Raw genomic sequence first — 16439 nt, 5'->3', positions numbered from 1 at the left:
TGAAAACGGTGCAAACGCACCCAAACAACTCACTGAACACACCTCAGCCTCTTTCCCTCTTAGCGGCTTTAAGCAGGTTAAGATCATCGCTAGTGAGAGAGTACGGACTGAATGTTCTCCTCTTTGTTCTCAAAGATTCTTCGGTCGCCTCTTTACAAATGTGTCATACCGTGTAAATTGCCAGCAACAACTGCTTCTTTTCCATTTTGTACAGGTGCTCTGGCATTGCACTTTCTCCACCACCCTTTTAAAGTCGGTGCCCGCAATCCTGCCAAAGCTGATCCCAGGCAGATGCTAGCCGTCTCAGTCCACAACTCATTTGCAAAGTTGCACTGCAGAATCAAATGCGCCGCAGATTCAGGAGCAAGATTACATAGCTTGCAAACTGTGATGTGCGGCTAGCCCCTAGTAGCTAATCTGTCCACTGTCCACTTCTGGTTTTGCAGCAACAACCAAGCATAAAACTTCACTTTTCTCTCAACACTAATGAACTAAAAACTGCAGCTCTCAACTCCTCTGCAGAAAAAGGCTCAGCCAAGTGATCAAGGTAAAAACTAGGCATACCCAGAAAACACCAATTCAACCCAGCGGTCTGGCCACTAGTACTGCACCCCATTATCTGCGAGATATGTTACGATAGAAGGTTGGCTTTATCATTGTAGTCAAAAACCTCACCATTACTTCCAGATAGCACTGGTATGTGATTTTTGTTCTCCTCCTTGCTTTTGCCCTCAAGTGAAAGAGCCGGGTATTCGCATCTCCCTCCTTAATCCAGGTCAGCCACGATCTCTGCTGCCATTTGATCCAGTGAATCCTCTAGAGCCAAGTCTAACTTGAAGATCACCTCATTAGCTAGCTCGGTATGGAAGTTAATATCAGTCAACCTCTCCTTATTCCATCTTTTCAGCACCCTTGCTGTTGAGAGCTTCGTGTGCAGCATCCTCTGACTGTATCAGTGGTCTGGACTGGCTCCGCCCAGTCGTTTGTAGCAAACCTCCTGAAACCCATCCAAGTCAAGCCAGAAAGCTTTGAACCGGAAGCCCTTGAACCTCTGCCCTACCATCAACGGGCAATGGTCCGAAATATTTGTAGAAGCCGGCGACATCTGTAATTGAAGGAATCTCACATCCTAATCTCTAGTTAAGAAAACTCTTGATTCTTGTCAGAGTAGAGCTCTGCTTTTCATTATACCAGGTGAAATGCCTTCCCAGCAGTGGGAACTCTCTTAGTTCTAGATCTTCAATAAGATCACTGAATCTTCCAATCATCCTCAAATTAAGATTGTCATTGCTTTTCTCTTCTGCCCTTTTAATTAAGTTATAAATCTCCCAGAATTAACCATTCCTGCATAGGCACCAGTCAAAGACCAACTCATTGTTTGATCTGTCGGTAACAGTTTCAGTCAAAGAGAAATGGCCAGGGGCCGTTCCATTCAGAGCAATCTTGCAATATGACGAACGAGCAACCAAAATCCCCCCTCTCGTACCATCAGCCAACTTGTACACAAACTCATCTGTAAATATTGGCCCCAAAACATCAGACACCAACATCCTATCACACAAACCCAACTTGGTTTCTTGGAGGCAAACCACATGACATACCTTATCAGACAGAGAATTACGAACAGACCTCCTTCTCGCTGGGTTATTAAGCCCCCTTACATTCTAACATAGGATTTCTAGATCCATAAAACATAAAAACAACTCAACTCTCTGCCTGACTGACGAATAGGACGAAGCCAAGCATCTGTCTTCAACACTAGAGCAGACCAACACCACACAAGGATGAAAGAGGAACCTAACATTGATAACCGAATAGGCGACGAGGGGAGGCAAACCAGTACCTAAACTGCTATGGTCAGCACCGGCAGCGCCGCCTCATTCTTCTTGAGAGGACGGGATGCCTCCATCAGATCGTTGACTGTCTGGATGAAGTTTTGTCCCGACTCCTTGTAGATGTCCAACCCTGACAGCCCATCATGTAGCAGCATGCGATTGCTGTAAATTGACAAGGCTGAATTAATTCAATAAAGAGACTGACGAGTATCCTAACCTATTTGCAGACTGAACATATACAGGATCCTAATGCAGCTGATCCCACTGGTCTGAGAAATGATATTATCAAGAAGAAGTTTCTTATACCGGAAGATTTTAATGGTATGCTTGATGTTTCTCTTCTAAAAAAATTAAATATGATTGTTGAAATCATTTCATGTGTTCTGTTAATTTTTCAGGTGAGGCAGTTCTTGATCGTTCGGACGTGCACAAAGTTCGTACCGCACAAGAGTTGCGAAACATCATTGAAAACACTAGTGGCTGGCTATCAGCCAGAATTACTAAAGCATTGCTAGTAAATGGGAGTGTTTTTCAAATACCAGTTCACATGGTCATCGATAAAACCTATAGAAAGAGCGGCGCTGTATGCGTGGTGCGCGGGGAAGAACTCCCGCATGTTCCTGTAGAAACTAGTCTGTACACTCATAGTCTTACTGCTGTACTGGCAGAGCGGCGACCCCAATATTCCCACGTATGTGTTATTTGTTTCACATTTAACGTCTTCATACAATATTCTTTATGAAAATTTCATAAGTTGCCATTTCCATCAGGTTTATGCAAAACAGACATATAACACCAAGGGACTAGTTAGAATAAGTGGCATAAAGCTCAGTTAGTTTTTGTTTTTCACTCTGCAATTTATGTGAAATTTATTGTTTTAGATCTCCGACATGGTGATCGAGAAGCATGACTTCAGAGGCAATTTATGGGCCCGTAGAAGGTACTCGCTTCAAGGTGATAATGAATACCATGTTCTGCAGTGGCTCCCAAAGGTGGTAGAAGATACCAAGGTAACTCCTAAACCTGTTGCACCAGGTGGTGCACCAGTTATACTCATTCTCTTTGCTCAACCAGCAACAAGTGCCTTCTGCTATGGTTTATTGGCTATGAAACCCACTTTAGTACAAAGCTACTATGTTCCTATATCTGTTTTCATCTTTCTTTCTTCCTTGCAAATCTATATATTTGTTTTATCAGCTGCATTCAAATGCAATGAAATTAACATAGAGTGCGTAAACATATATAGGGCGATGCTAATGTTGTGCAAGTTGCTACTAGTCTTACTACTAAGGCTGTTAATCAATTTGTCTATTTAGGCAATCAAGGTGAATCTGGAGATGAAAACACAGCAAGCTGAGGAAGCTCCAGCAGATGATTTTTCAATCAAAAAATGCATCGCTGTGGTGAAGACAATAGAAGAATTGTCAACTGATGAGAAGGTTGGCTCCTTCGATATTTTCAAAGATGAGAACAACAGAGCGATTTTTCTCTGTGCTGATCCAGAGACCCGTCTTCTATGGTTAAGAAAGCAGCTGAGTAGAATAACTTGACTCTGAAAGGTAAGCATGTCGCAGTTGCCTTTGCTGTTCTAAATTCAAGTTATATTTCTTGTACATATTAGTTGCAGTCCGAAGAACTGACCTTCACTTCTTGTACACAACTGTCACTCAGGGCCTTCTTCCGGTTGGATTGCGAGCGTACTGGGGGACGGTGCTCTGGACAAGGAGGTGCATGGCACACCTATGGTGATCTTACTGGATTGGTCCTAATCTCTGTGTTTTTTTTAAGTTTTTCATTTCATGTTAGTACAACCTCTGAAGGTTGCAGTCTTTTTCTGTCGTATGTGTGGAGGATCAAGGTGGCTGGGATGGCTTGTGTTTGCTCTGCTTTGTCCAGTCATATTTGGATTGGTGTTGTCTAATCAGATGATAGAATATAATTTGTTACAAGTGTTAAAAAAAAGGTGAATGTTTCTTATCACTTTGACCAAATAAAATCAATTCACCAGACCGTGGCCTCATCTGGGTCACCATAAAAGGCATGCTGCTTGGTAATAGCTGTCAATTGAGAACTTATGCATGACTTCAGTCCAGGCAGAATAGTTCGTAGATATTGGATATCTGCTAATCGTGGTATCACACAGTGTTACTGTGAATGTTAATCGTCAGAGTTGCCCATTGTTTAAAAATGAATACAGCTCCTGTGTTGGAACGTGAGTGGCTAGGATTCAAGGCCGCGTCTCCGACGGGTGGCAGCCGTCGTGACCGCGTCGTCGGGCTACTGGGCTGTGGCCCGGTGCTCCTGTTGGCGCGTCGGGGCGGGGTGGCGGCCCCCCCTTCCGGCCTTTGGTGTCTCCTCCGTCCGCGGGCCGGCTGCTGCCGGCCTTGGGTGGCCTCTGCGACGATGCTGCAGCTGGGGGTCGCCGGATCTGGTCGTCCTGGCTGGGTTCGGCTCGTCGGATCTGGTCGGCGTCTTCCGACGGCGAGGTGGATGGCTCCGGCATGGTGGTGGCGCCGCCACGGCGCCGGGGGTGTGCGGTTCAGCGGATATGCGGATCAGCTGCCGGTGGCTGGTTGCGTGGGGGTGTGGAGGCCAGTGCTCCGGGTGTTTGCCTGCGTGGCTTCTGCCGACGCCGACGACGTGGCGCCCGTGGGCGTCGTTCTTCCTTCCTGAAGGGTCGTCGTGGAGCCCTCTGGCCTTGTCCACCCTCAGGGTTCGTCTTCGGGTGAAAGCCTATGACTATGTCGGGCGACGGCGTCGTTTCCGCGTCGCTTCCCCCCTTGGGGACGTCGTCTTGAAGACTTGTTCCCCTCCGCGCTTTCCATGGGCTGGACGTGCACGACATCAAGGTTGGCTGGTGCCCAACCGGTGATGCGAGATGTTGGCGTTGCGACTTGTGCGGTAACGACGATGGTGGCGCGTGGAGCTGGGTCGCGGCTGGTCCTTCTGATGTCGGCGTTCCGATGCGCCAATGGGTGTGCCTATGATTGCATCTCGCTGCGACAGAGAAATCGGAGCTGCGTGTGGCAGGGGCCCCCTGCGGCAACGATGACTCCGTGAGGGCGGATTTCAGCGGACGATGCTCTTCGGAGGCTGCGATGGACTAGGTCGGTGCGAGGCTTGCAACTTTCTCCCGTGAAGCGCATCAACAAAATCGGAGCTGGCGGTCTTCGACGTCTCGGCCGATTGTTTGGCTTTGGCCGATGAGGTCCTCGGGTGTCGTTCGTTCGGAGGGGTCTTGACGAGTCGTCGGCGGTGAAGTCGGAGTCGCCTGCTTGGGGAGAGGTGGCGACGATGACAATGCAGGCAACCTCGACGGTGTCATCTCCTCGACGGTGTGTGTGGTCTTGTGGGTGCCAGGTCGGCCGGTGTGCCTTATTGTTGGCCGTGTTGTGACGGTTTTTGCCCAGGTTCCTGTTAATTAACCGGGCAACTCTCTTCTTCTTAATCGATGAAAATGGCAAATCTTTTGCCTCGTTTTAAAAAAAAAAAATCCCGAGCGCTGAACTACTATTCAGGAGTCAAAGCTCCAGGCCTTGGATGTGGCTACAGCCGCCTATCTTGGCGGTTCGTCTACGTGGTTATGCCGAGAGGCCGGCTCTGGGCACAAGGCGGCATTTTTCTTCTCTGGAACGAGGATGTTTTGGATCTTCATGGCATTTTTATGGGCGAGTTCTACTTAACGGCGGCCATCAAGTTCTACTTAACGGCCCGTCGGCTAACAACCGGAACAAGGATTTTTGTTGTTGTTGTAGTTGCTGAGATTACTGCTCATAGACCGGCGCCTAGGTTCGAGTGGCTGATTAATGGTGATTTCAACCAAATCTATAGGGTCAGAGACAAAAACAAGCGGGACGTCAACTGGAAATGTATGAATCCATTCCGTGCTTTGTGCTTAAGGGGACCCACTTGCAAAATGGTCGCTTCGTGTGGAACAGTGAAATGAGAACCCTACCCTGAGCAAGCCGGATGTGATCTTTTGCAGCGAGGATTAGGATATCCAGTTCAGCGACCACATTCTTCACGCCCCCTCCCCCTCCTCATCCTTGTCAGACCATTATCCGCTGCTCCTTGCTTCCGATGGTGGGCCAAGAAAGCCTAGGTGCTTCAAGTTTGACAACTATTGGGTCAAGTTGCCGGGCTTCAACGAGACTGTTGCTGCTGCTTGGGCGGAGCCAGCGCCGCACTTTGAGCCTTGCCAAGTGTTTTTCCATAAGGCCAACTTCACCGCACGACTCCAACGAACGTCCGATTTGGCCGGATTTCGTCCTTTTTGGGGCGGCAATGGGTTTGCCATGTCCGTTTTCAGTCGTTGGGTTGTCGGTGCGTCCAACGCGCGGCCGCACCCCAAATCATGTCCGAGGTGGACATGATTAAAAAAAGCATAAAAACTAAAATAAAATGCCAAAAAGGTAAATAAACGCAAATATAAAAACATAAAACATAAGTTAACCATCACAGCCACAAAACGGCCCAGTTCCATGGTTCACATAGCCATAATTAACATAAAAAACAAAGTAAAACCGCCGCCCGCGCGCTCCTGCCGTGCTTGTCGATGCCGTGGCCGTCGCCGTCTTCAGTGGTCGCCGTTGTCGTCGTCGCTGACGAGGTCGACGTAGTCCGGCGGCGTCCAGAGGTGGGACGGCGGTGCGCGGTACACGGGGGCGGGCTGGAAGGCGGGAGGTGCCTGCACCACCTCCTCCCGTGGCGATGCCTCCCGCTCTGGTGACCGCGGCGGTGTGGGGCACCAGTTCACGCCCCCCACGGCGTCGGCCATCTCCGGAGCCGTGCATGACCGGCTCCACTGCTGGCCCACCAGGCCTGGGTGCAACGCGGCCACGAGCTCCTCCATCACCTGCTCCGCCCTCACCATCTCCAGCTCCGGAATGGCGACGTCGCCGGCCGCAGAGAGGGCCATCATCTCCTCAAGGCCCTCCCATTGGCGCTCATCGTGCGTGTTCATGGAGTTCTCCATGACACGTTGCATGAGCCGAGCCTCCTCCTCCGTTGTCATGCGAGGAGGTGGTGGTGGCGACGGCGTGGGCGTCAGGCCGCGCACCCGCGTACGCCCGCGCACCTGGGGAGCAGCTGATGCGCGCTCTCGATGTGGCCGCCGTGGCCCCGACGAGGTGCCGGCGAAGAAGGAGGCGCGCCGCACGTCGTGCTCGTCCCTTAGCCACGTGTCCCACAGGTCCGAGTCGGGGGCGTACCTGGGGTCGTCGTACATGTCGTCCAGCAGGAAGCGGCGACGACGCTCGATCTCCTCGCAGCGCGCGCGGCCGCTCATCGGGACCGGCGGGATCGGCACCCGGTCGGTGGAGAGATGCCAATTATTGGGGAGGTGCACGTCGCTCCACGGGAGTGGCGTCCTCGCCTCCCAATAACGGCGACATACATCTATGTTGATGTACTATCGGTCGCGCTCGCCGCCGGCCATAGGACCGATGGTGAACGGGGCAGGCGCAGGGGCCGACGTCATGGTGATGCGGGCTCCTCTTTCACGGAGCCGTGGCGGTGGCCCGAGGACGAGCCAGCCTCGCGGTCGTGCTTCCCCTTGCGGTTCCAGAACACCATGGCTGCGAGGCGGCTGGCCGGCGAGATCGAGGACAGGGAGAGGGAGAGCTAGGGTTTGGGCCGTGTCGGGTTTTAAGGAGGCAGAATGGGCTGGAGTGGGGAGTGTGGACGACGACCGGTCCACGGCTTCGCACTTAAGAAGGACGGCGACCGTTCGCTGGGTCGATGTCAGGTGGGGCTGACCGCTCGTGCGCATTAATGTCGGGCGGTGGGAGGTAGGTGGCCGCCTGTCACGCGGCCCCGAAGCGGACGAGCGACGCGTCTGTTTGCTGTCCGCCGTGACCCAAACCCGGCGCATGTTTGCGCTCGAAATGGGTCGACCCGGACACAAAATGGACCCGATGGGTCCAGGCCGTCGCGCGCTGGGCCTGTGGTCTGTCTGTTTTGCTTCAAACGGACGTGGGCGAATGGGATGGGGTCCTGTGCTGCAGTTGGCCTAAGCTCAGGAGAGTTAGCCTCAGGCTAAAGAGTTGGAGTAGATCCTTTGCTTCCAATGCCAAGCTCCACTTTGACATGACTCTCGAGATCAACCTTCAGCTTGACGTCGCGCAAAGAGACAAGAGAGTTGTTAGAGCATCTCTAACGGACGGACGGTACCGCGGCGTGCTAAAAAGTTTTGTAGCGTCGAAATAATGTTTTTGCACGTGGGAGGTTTTCCAGGCGCACAAAAACACGACGTTCAATACGGCGGCCCTACCTGCAGCAGCCGGCAAGCACTCCGGTGCCTCAAATTTGCAGCCCCGCAGCCCGCGCGCATGCCCGCGCGTTAAAGTTTTTTGAGTGCACACTACTTTACAGCGCCTACGGAGCGCTTTATTTTTTTCTCCGGCACATAAAAACACTGGTTTTTAAGCGCGTGAGGTAGTTTTGGGGTGCCTGTTGAAGATGCTCTTAGACGAGGAATGCGATCTGCACAAAAGCCTGAAGCGACAGGTTGTTAGCCTAGCGGTCATGGAAAGATCTAGGAAGCGTCAATCTGCGCATGTGAAAAACCTCAAAAAAGTCACCTGAAGATCAACGCGCAGAGGAGAAAAAACTCTATTCATAAGCTGAGAGCCTGATGGTAATGGTTGAGTCAGGCAACACCAAGACAAGGAGAAAATCATGCACCAAAACTTCAAGGCCACGATGACAAGAGAGGTTGGGGACTTTAACGAGTGTGATCTTAGCTCTCTTTGGGGAGTCATTTTTTTTCTTTTTGAGGGGTTGGGGAGTCTTTTCGTGAAGAGGAGATCCGTGCCGCCACCAAAAACCCATGCCAAATGACAAGTCACCAGGGCCTTTTTAAGGCTTGTTGGCATATTATTAAGCCTAAGCGCATGGAGTAATTATGCTCTTCTCCAGACTTGCACCCAGAAAACATCCATTGGCTTAATTTTGCGGGCATGGCGCCAAGAAGAAGATGTGCCTGTCCCCGCCGCCCACGCCACCGCACTTCCCATCGCTCCTCCCCGCAGGTTCGAGCGCTGGTGCGACTGGATACGCTTGCTTCCCCCGCGCTGCTCCATCTCGCCGCCACCGCCGTTCCCTGGCTCAGAAGCGGAGAGGAGAACTACGCCACAAATCTCGTCAGATCAGTGGCCCAGATCCGCGACTACCTGCACCGCGGATGGATTCCCACGGCGACGGGAGCAGTGCATCAGACCAAGAGATCGTTGGATTGGTGTCGGGTTTGGGGAGGAAACAACGAGCAGCGGCAAGGGCGGCGAGAGATGCGGAAATTATAGGTCAGGTACGCGATGCGAGGATGTTCCTGGCGCTGTGAATCATGTCACGAACCACCCAGGAAGAGAGGGGTCGGTTGTTTGCTCTGGGACAGCCGCTTACTCCTGTGCTGATTTTAAATTGGGCATCGGAGGAGGCTTGTTCTACTTCCCGTATTCAGAGGGCGAAGTGGAGGATCTTCAGAACAGTGCAGAGATAGCTGCGAGAAGGGATAGGGCAAGTGAGGCGAGGACAGGGATGAGCCTGACTCGAAGTCGGCTTGAGGTATGTCCAGGTTATCCTCCCATCTGCTGCAGTCCTCATACTGCGAGTGAGGGGGAGAGGGCCGTGGAGTCGCCATTGTTGGTCTTCGAGGATTTGGGCGGATTCCAGTTCAAAATCCCACGTGATCCAGAGGAACGGGAATGAGCTGACCGGGTCAAAGCTATTGCCAGGTCAGAGACATAGGTGGGACCCGCTGTCAGTGAAGAGGGTGAGGAGATTGGGGTGACTTCTTTAGCCAGTTGTGGTTTGGTGAGGACGATAAAACAAACACCTCCCCTAGGGTTCCTAGACAGAGAGAGGCGGCGGTGTGGATCCGCAAATCGCTGTTGGAGGCCAAGGCTTTTGGAGTTGAGAATTGCCACCCAGTTTCGGAAGGTGAGAGCACAGGCCAGGTAGCCACCCAATTCAGCATCTCTGAGTCGGGGTGGTTTCGAGATCCGGAGACTATGTTTGCTGAGATCTACGAGAAGGTGAAGAGGGAAGAAGGAGGCCATGGAAGGGGAAGACGAAGGGGGAAGGGTGAATCCAGCAGAATCCTGTGCCCCAAGATGATTAACAGCAATCTGGGCCGCCGATGATGTATGGGTTTCCTCCACCCATGACACCGCAATTTGGCTTCCCAGGCGCCCCTCCTTGGGGTTTCCTAGGTGCTTACCCTCTGTATCCACCTCCTCCAAATTCCCCGTCAAGCAATCAATGGGTTGCCCCAGGACAATCTCATGTGCCCCCTGGGAGTGGCCACCATGGTGGTGGGCGGCAACAAACAAGTGAAGGGGGTCTGAAAAACCAGGCTGGAAAAGAGAAGCAGAAGAAGAATTTGAATATATCTGGCTCTATCAACATTACAGGGGGCAAAGAGAAGATGGTTGTGGATTTCACTGAGTATAGTCAGTCAATGGAAAAGAGAAGCAGAAGAAGTTTGTTGGTAGTACTGTTGCAGGTTTGGGATTCTATCATATTAAAGTACCAGACATGGGGCAGAATGCAATTGGAAGCTTTAAGAACTTTGGAGTAGTGTACATTGAATCAGGAGAGATAAGCAAGGAATACTTGGCCAAGGAGTTTGCAGTCATCTATAAAACTAATTGGCCTTGGCAGATAAGATCAATTGGCAGATGGTCTTATACTCTTATCTGGTGAAGTTTCCACCACATATCTCTGTGGATCATGTAGCTGGGTACCCATGTCTTGGTCTGTCTAGGGAAGATATCATTGTTAAGGTAGTAGCTTGGAAAGAGGATCTAGAGAAAATGGACAGCTTAACCGAAGTTTGGGTTCAATTGAGGAAATTGCTGCCCAAATGGTGTGAATGGTCTTCACTTGACCAAATCACGTCTGTTTTTGGACTGCTTGTGGAGGTGGACTGGGAACAGATGTTCAAGAGTATGTTTGAAGTGGTCAGAGTTAAAATACAATATAGAGACCCCGACAAAATTCCAAATGAGAGGTTGTTCTCTCTAGAAGGCAAATTAGTACAAGTTCAGATCACTGTGGAAGTCCCTAAACCTGTGTCTATAGAGATAGAACCTTCAAGGTCTGGGCACAAATATGGAGATGGTGATGCTGACAAAAACAATAACAGTGGAATGGAAACTGATGGTTGACTAAATGAAGGGGGAAACAACCAGAGATCCCTCAATGGCAATGGTGGGAACAATAGCAGAAATGTGGATGGAGGTAGTGGTAATAATGGCCAGAGAACTCATTCCTTGTGTGATATGATGACTCCACCTAGTGAGAAAGCTATTTGGGAGGCTTTTAAGAGGAAGGATGATGTGAACTATGAAGAAGCAATTGAGATACAATCTAATGGGAATGAGGTAGTGCCAACAGAAAACCCTGAAAGGGAAGTGACTAGATTTCTATTTGTGGAAATGAATGAGGAACTGGGGAAAACTGGAGAGGAAATTAGTACGATAGAGACAAAATTCCATGCAACTAGTGATGGGACGGAACACAATGTGGAAGATGGTGAAGATGAGGTTTATCTTCCTGATGACATTATGCCCACTTATGAGGAGGAGGGGGTTATGTTTGATCATAGGGACAGGAATACCTCCAAGAAGCAGAAGATATGGGGCCCAGTTCAACCTGCAAGGAAGAGCACTAGGGTGAAAGGAAAACTGCCCATTATGGAGAAAGCTGAATTGCTCAAGATGAAGAAGGATTTGGAATTACCAAAAACATCTGTGAAAGGTATAATAGACTCAAACCCTTTTAATGTTTTACCTGTTGAAGAAATAGTAGATATGACCGATGTTATTGGTGTAGAGATTAGAGAAAAACTTGAGCATAAGAGTACTACTACTCCTCTAGATGATGTAGGACATAAATGTAGAACCCTGGTAGATAGGGGGAATGATAGAGTAGAGAATCTAATCAGTAAGAATAGACATGGCAAGCACCCTGGAAACAAGGTTTGCAAATGAGGTACATCTTCTGGAACATTAGAGGGGTTGTGGCCCCTGGTAGGCATAAATGTATAGAGGATACTATTTTACCTTTGAATCCTGCTTACATAGGTTTTCAAGAGACTAAAAAGGAATCTTTCTCCAATTCCTTTCTTAAGAATTTATTAGGGAATAGGAACTTTGAGTGGAACTGGTTCTGCTGGGGGTATTTTAGTAGGTGTAGAGTTAGACATTTTCAAGATCATTAGTTGGGAGATTTTTAAATTCTCTATGAATGTAGTAGTGTGTAAGAGAGACACTCAGGTAGTCTCTAGGATTACCACTGTATATGGCCCTGCATATGAGGAAACTAAGCAAGAATTTATCTCTGAATTGCACCAGATGTTCCTTAACTGGACTGGTCCTGCAATTGTAGGGGGAGATTTCAACCTAGTTAGAAGTCAAAATCATAAGAACAATGGCAGAGTAGATTTTAAGTGGATTGACAGGTTCAATTCTTGGGTGGACTATTGGTCCCTGGTAGAAATTAATATGACCGGGAGGATGTATACTTGGGCAAATAATCAAGCAGATCTGATTATCTCTAGAATTGATAGAATTTTCTGTACAACTGAGTTTGAGGCCACCTTTCTTTAGCTAGTGCTAGAGTGCTTCCTAGAATTGGGAGTGACCATACCCCTGTTATTTGGGAGTCTGGGTGTGATGAGCTTCCTAAGAAGAATAGTTTCAAATTTGAAAAGTGGTGGTTAACTATGCCTAAATTTAGAGAGATAGTGGTTAGGCATTGGGATACTAGGTGTTTTAGTTCCAACCCTATAGATATATGGCAAAGTAAAGTGAGAGTTTTTAGGAGAATAGCTAGAGGTTGGAGTGCTAACCTAGAAGCTTATCTTTGGAAATATAAAAAAGCACTCATGGAAGAATATGATAGAATGGATATCCAAACAGAGACTAACGGGCTTTCTAAGATAGTTAGGAATAGGATGAAGGATATTTTAAATGAGCTTAGTGATATATGGTGCAAAGAGGAGACTAGAGTTAGACAGAGACATCTTAGAAGGTGATAGAAATATAGTTTACTTTCAGGCAGTAGCTAATCAGAGAAGGAGGAAGAAAATGATCTCTGTCCTAGAGGGCCCTGAGGGACCCCTGGAAGAAATGAAGAAAATAGCTCTAGGTTATTATAAGAAACTCTTTAAAGCTGAGCAGAGACCTAATATTGCTTTGAAACAAGACTTTTTCAATGGTAATGAGAAGGTTTCTATAGAAGATAATCTTAAACTAGAAGCTAGATTCACTGAGGAAGAGGTTAGGAAAGCAGTATTTGACTCTTACTCAGATGGAGCACCTGGCCCTAATGGCCTGCCTTTTATCTTCTTCCAAAAAATTTGGGACATAGTTAAAGATGATCTTATGGCTATGCTTGAGGCATGGTATGACCATGACCTAGACATTTTTAGATTGAATTTTTCCATGATCACCTCGATCCCTAAAGAAGAGGAAGATAAGGAGATGAGGAAGTTTAGACCTATTAGACTTCTTAATTGTTGTTTTAACATTTTCACTAAGGTCTTGACTAATAGACTAGCTTTGTTAGCTAGCAAATTGATTTCTGAAAATCAATCTGCCTTTATTAGAGGTAGGTACATTTTGGAGAGTGTGGTTACTGCACATGAGGTGCTACACACTGCCCATTCCTCTGGTAGGAAAGGGATGATTTTGAAGATTGACTATGAAAAGGCATATGATAGAGTGAATCTAGATTTTTTTCTATGAGGTTCTTGAGTTAAGAGGCTTTGGTAGAAGATGGATTAACTGGATTAAAAGTATCACTCAACATGGATCCATTGGTGTCAAAGTTAATGGGGAAGAGAGTGATTTTTTTAATTACTAGTAGTGGGCTGAGACAAGGGGGTCCTTTTTCACCCTTGCTTTTCAACCTGGTGGTTGTTGTCTTTGCTAATATGGTGGTTAAAGGGTCGCAGTCTGGTCTGATTAGAGGAATGTGCCCAAATTTCTGCCCAGGTGGGATCACCTGCCTACAATATGATGATGATACTTTACTTTTTGTAGATAATGATCGTAGAGCTGCTATTAATCTCAAATGGGTCCTGACCTGTTTTGAGTTAGTGTCTGGCATGTCCATTAACTATCATAAGTGAGTTAGTCCCCATCAATTTAGACAAGGAGGAGATTCAAACTTTCCTTGATGTTTTCCACTGTGTTAGAGGAAAATTCCCAATCAAATATTTAGGGATTCCCCTGCACTTTGATAAACTCAGGAGAGAAGATCTACAACCCCTTGTTGATGCCCTCGAATGGATGTTTGGAGGGGTAAACTGTTGTCTTTGCTTGGTATGGTTACTCTAGTTAAGACCTTCTAGCCAGCACCCCAATTTATATGATGTCCTTTTTTAAATTCCCCAAATGGGCCATTTCCTTGATCAACTCCTAGTTAGCTAACTGTATTTGGAATGATAATGAAGGAAATCAAAAGATTCATTTAGCCAATTGGTAGTATGTGTGTATGAGAAAAGAATATCGAGGCATGGGTATTCCAAATCTGCAAGATTTAAACCTGTGCCTGATAGGTTCTTGGATAAAAATATACATATTCAGTGAGGGGTCCCTATGGAGGAAAGTTATTGATGCCAAATATAATACTAAGAGACCAAACATCCTCTCATGTAATGACCCTCACCCATCTCAGTTCTGGAAGGGGGTGATGTGGGCCATGAAAGCTGTTAAACTTGGTTATAAATGGGCAGTAGGAAGTGGAAGATCCATTCTATTCTGGGAAGATATTTGGTTTGGTAACTCTCCCCTAGCTACCCAATTCTGGCATTTGTACTGCATAGCTAATGATAAGAACAAAACTATTGCAAAAACTTGGGATGGAAGTACTCTCAAGATTTCCTTTAGAAGGAATTTTGATGAAGAGCTTATGCAACAATGGTTTGATTTGGAAATTATTGCTAAATCTATAGTTTTCACTGATCAGGAGAATAGCCTGATTTGGCAGTATGAATCAAAAGGCATCTACTCTTCTAAATCCCTGTATGCCATTATAAATTTTAGAGGGGTACAACCTATTTACACTCCTGCGGTGTGGAGTTTGAAAATCCCACCTAGAATACAAGGTTTCGTTTGGCTGTTCTCTCAAAATAAAATTATAACCTGTGATAACTTGAGGAAAAGGAGCATCCCAAAACCCTTGGAATGTGTTCATTGTACTGAGATAGAAACTGTGCATCATCTTTTCTTTGACTGTGTGGTTGCTAGAGTAATGTGAAAAGAGGTAGATATAATTTTTGGTAGGAATTTTCACTCTTTTTTGGAGTTAGCTGCCTGCTGGCTCTGTAATAAGAAATTTATGCAGTTAAATGTAGTCTCTTCTGCTGTCCTGTGGGGACTGTGGAATACTAGGAACTACATTGTGTTTAATAGGTCTAAATGGACTTCTGTCAAACAGGTCTGGCAGAAAATAAGTCACTACTTAGGAGATTGGATGAAGCCTCACAATTAACTACGGGAGGGATAGACAAAACAATTCAGGGATCATCTGCTGGTGAGATTGAGATCGCCGCTAGAACTGGAACCGTACTGAGATGTCAAGAAACTTTGGAGCGGCTTTCCTAGTCTAAAACCATCCAAGGGCTTACACATGGGGGGCGCGCCACCTTGGAGGAGGTCAAGAACAATCCAAAGTTAGCGGAGGAGATCCATGTAGTCTTCGTCCCCATGATCTGAACGTAGAAAATGAGGTGTTGATTCACCTGTCTTGTTTTTTTTCGTTTCTATTCCTGGAAGACTGTATCCTGATGTAGCATTTGTTTATGCTGGTTTGGAACTGTTTGGAACCTGGTTGTAGACCAGAGGCTCTGTATGACTTTTGGTTTCATTTCTATGAAACGCGGCCGGGGGAGCTCCCCTTTGATAAAAAAAGGATAGTGCGGAGGCCATCTCAAATTTTCTCCTTATTAGCCTCGTCCATATTGTTGGCAAGATCATTGCCAAGATGTTGGCGACGAGACTCCCGCATTTCATGTGCACCCTTGTTTCGCGAGCCCAAAGCGCCTTCATCAAATCTAGGAGCATCCACGGCAATTGCATGTTTATGCGTAATTTTGGGAGACACCTTCATAGATAAAAACGCCCGCATGAAGTTGGACTTCCGCAATGCATTTCACTATGTTCGTTGAGAATATTTTAATGGATATTTTTCCAAAGGAAAGGCTTCCCGCCTAGCACTGCACCATAAACGAACAATAGAGACACATACCTAGAGGCACTACGTGTTATGTCTCTTAGCACCTAACCCAATCACCATGTAATGACACTAAAAGAGACATTGTAGAGTGTCTTAGTAGTAGAGACATCTTCTTAAACACATTCCCCATTATGTCTCTTATCGCTAAGGTAAGGACGACCTTTGAAGCATCCTAGTCAAGAATTTGGAAAATAGGAGGTAAATGGTGTAAAATAGAAAAAATTATCCAAATCATTTCTTAAATACACGTTGAAATTTGTCACGGGGAAAACAATCTAAGAATGGCAAACTCAGGAAAACTATATCTTTTAAGTTTTGTCAAAATAAAATTTTATATTTGTAAAACAAATATTTGAATAT

General features: G+C 47.2%; 2 protein-coding genes across 3 annotated transcripts in view; both read left to right on the top strand.

Moving 5' to 3' along the window:
• The window catches only part of LOC123128680 (uncharacterized), an 8358-nt gene extending 4502 nt beyond the window's left edge, over positions 1-3856 (top strand). Inside the window, exons 8-12 of one of the 2 annotated variants that reach the window (XM_044548743.1) lie at positions 2063-2156; positions 2234-2526; positions 2717-2845; positions 3152-3394; positions 3507-3856. In XM_044548743.1, coding sequence (XP_044404678.1) covers positions 2063-2156; positions 2234-2526; positions 2717-2845; positions 3152-3385 — 750 coding nt within the window. In that variant the 3' untranslated portion in view covers positions 3386-3394; positions 3507-3856. Of the gene's footprint in view, positions 1-2062; positions 2157-2233; positions 2527-2716; positions 2846-3151; positions 3395-3506 lie in introns of those variants that run through there. The other variant, XR_006463384.1, reaches the window with a different exon arrangement.
• Positions 3857-9662: 5806 nt separating this feature from the next.
• LOC123131129 (uncharacterized) lies at positions 9663-15719 on the top strand. The gene is made up of 2 exons (XM_044550876.1): positions 9663-11594; positions 15282-15719. Exons 1-2 carry the CDS (start codon positions 11117-11119, stop codon positions 15446-15448), a joined length of 645 nt encoding a protein of 214 aa, XP_044406811.1. The 5' UTR covers positions 9663-11116; the 3' UTR covers positions 15449-15719.
• The last annotated feature ends 720 nt before the right edge of the window (positions 15720-16439 follow it).

The sequence above is a fragment of the Triticum aestivum genome, chromosome 6A, assembly GCF_018294505.1.
Source record: "Triticum aestivum cultivar Chinese Spring chromosome 6A, IWGSC CS RefSeq v2.1, whole genome shotgun sequence".
Classification (NCBI taxonomy): domain Eukaryota; kingdom Viridiplantae; phylum Streptophyta; class Magnoliopsida; order Poales; family Poaceae; genus Triticum; species Triticum aestivum.
This window is presented reverse-complemented; position numbering and strand designations above follow the sequence as displayed.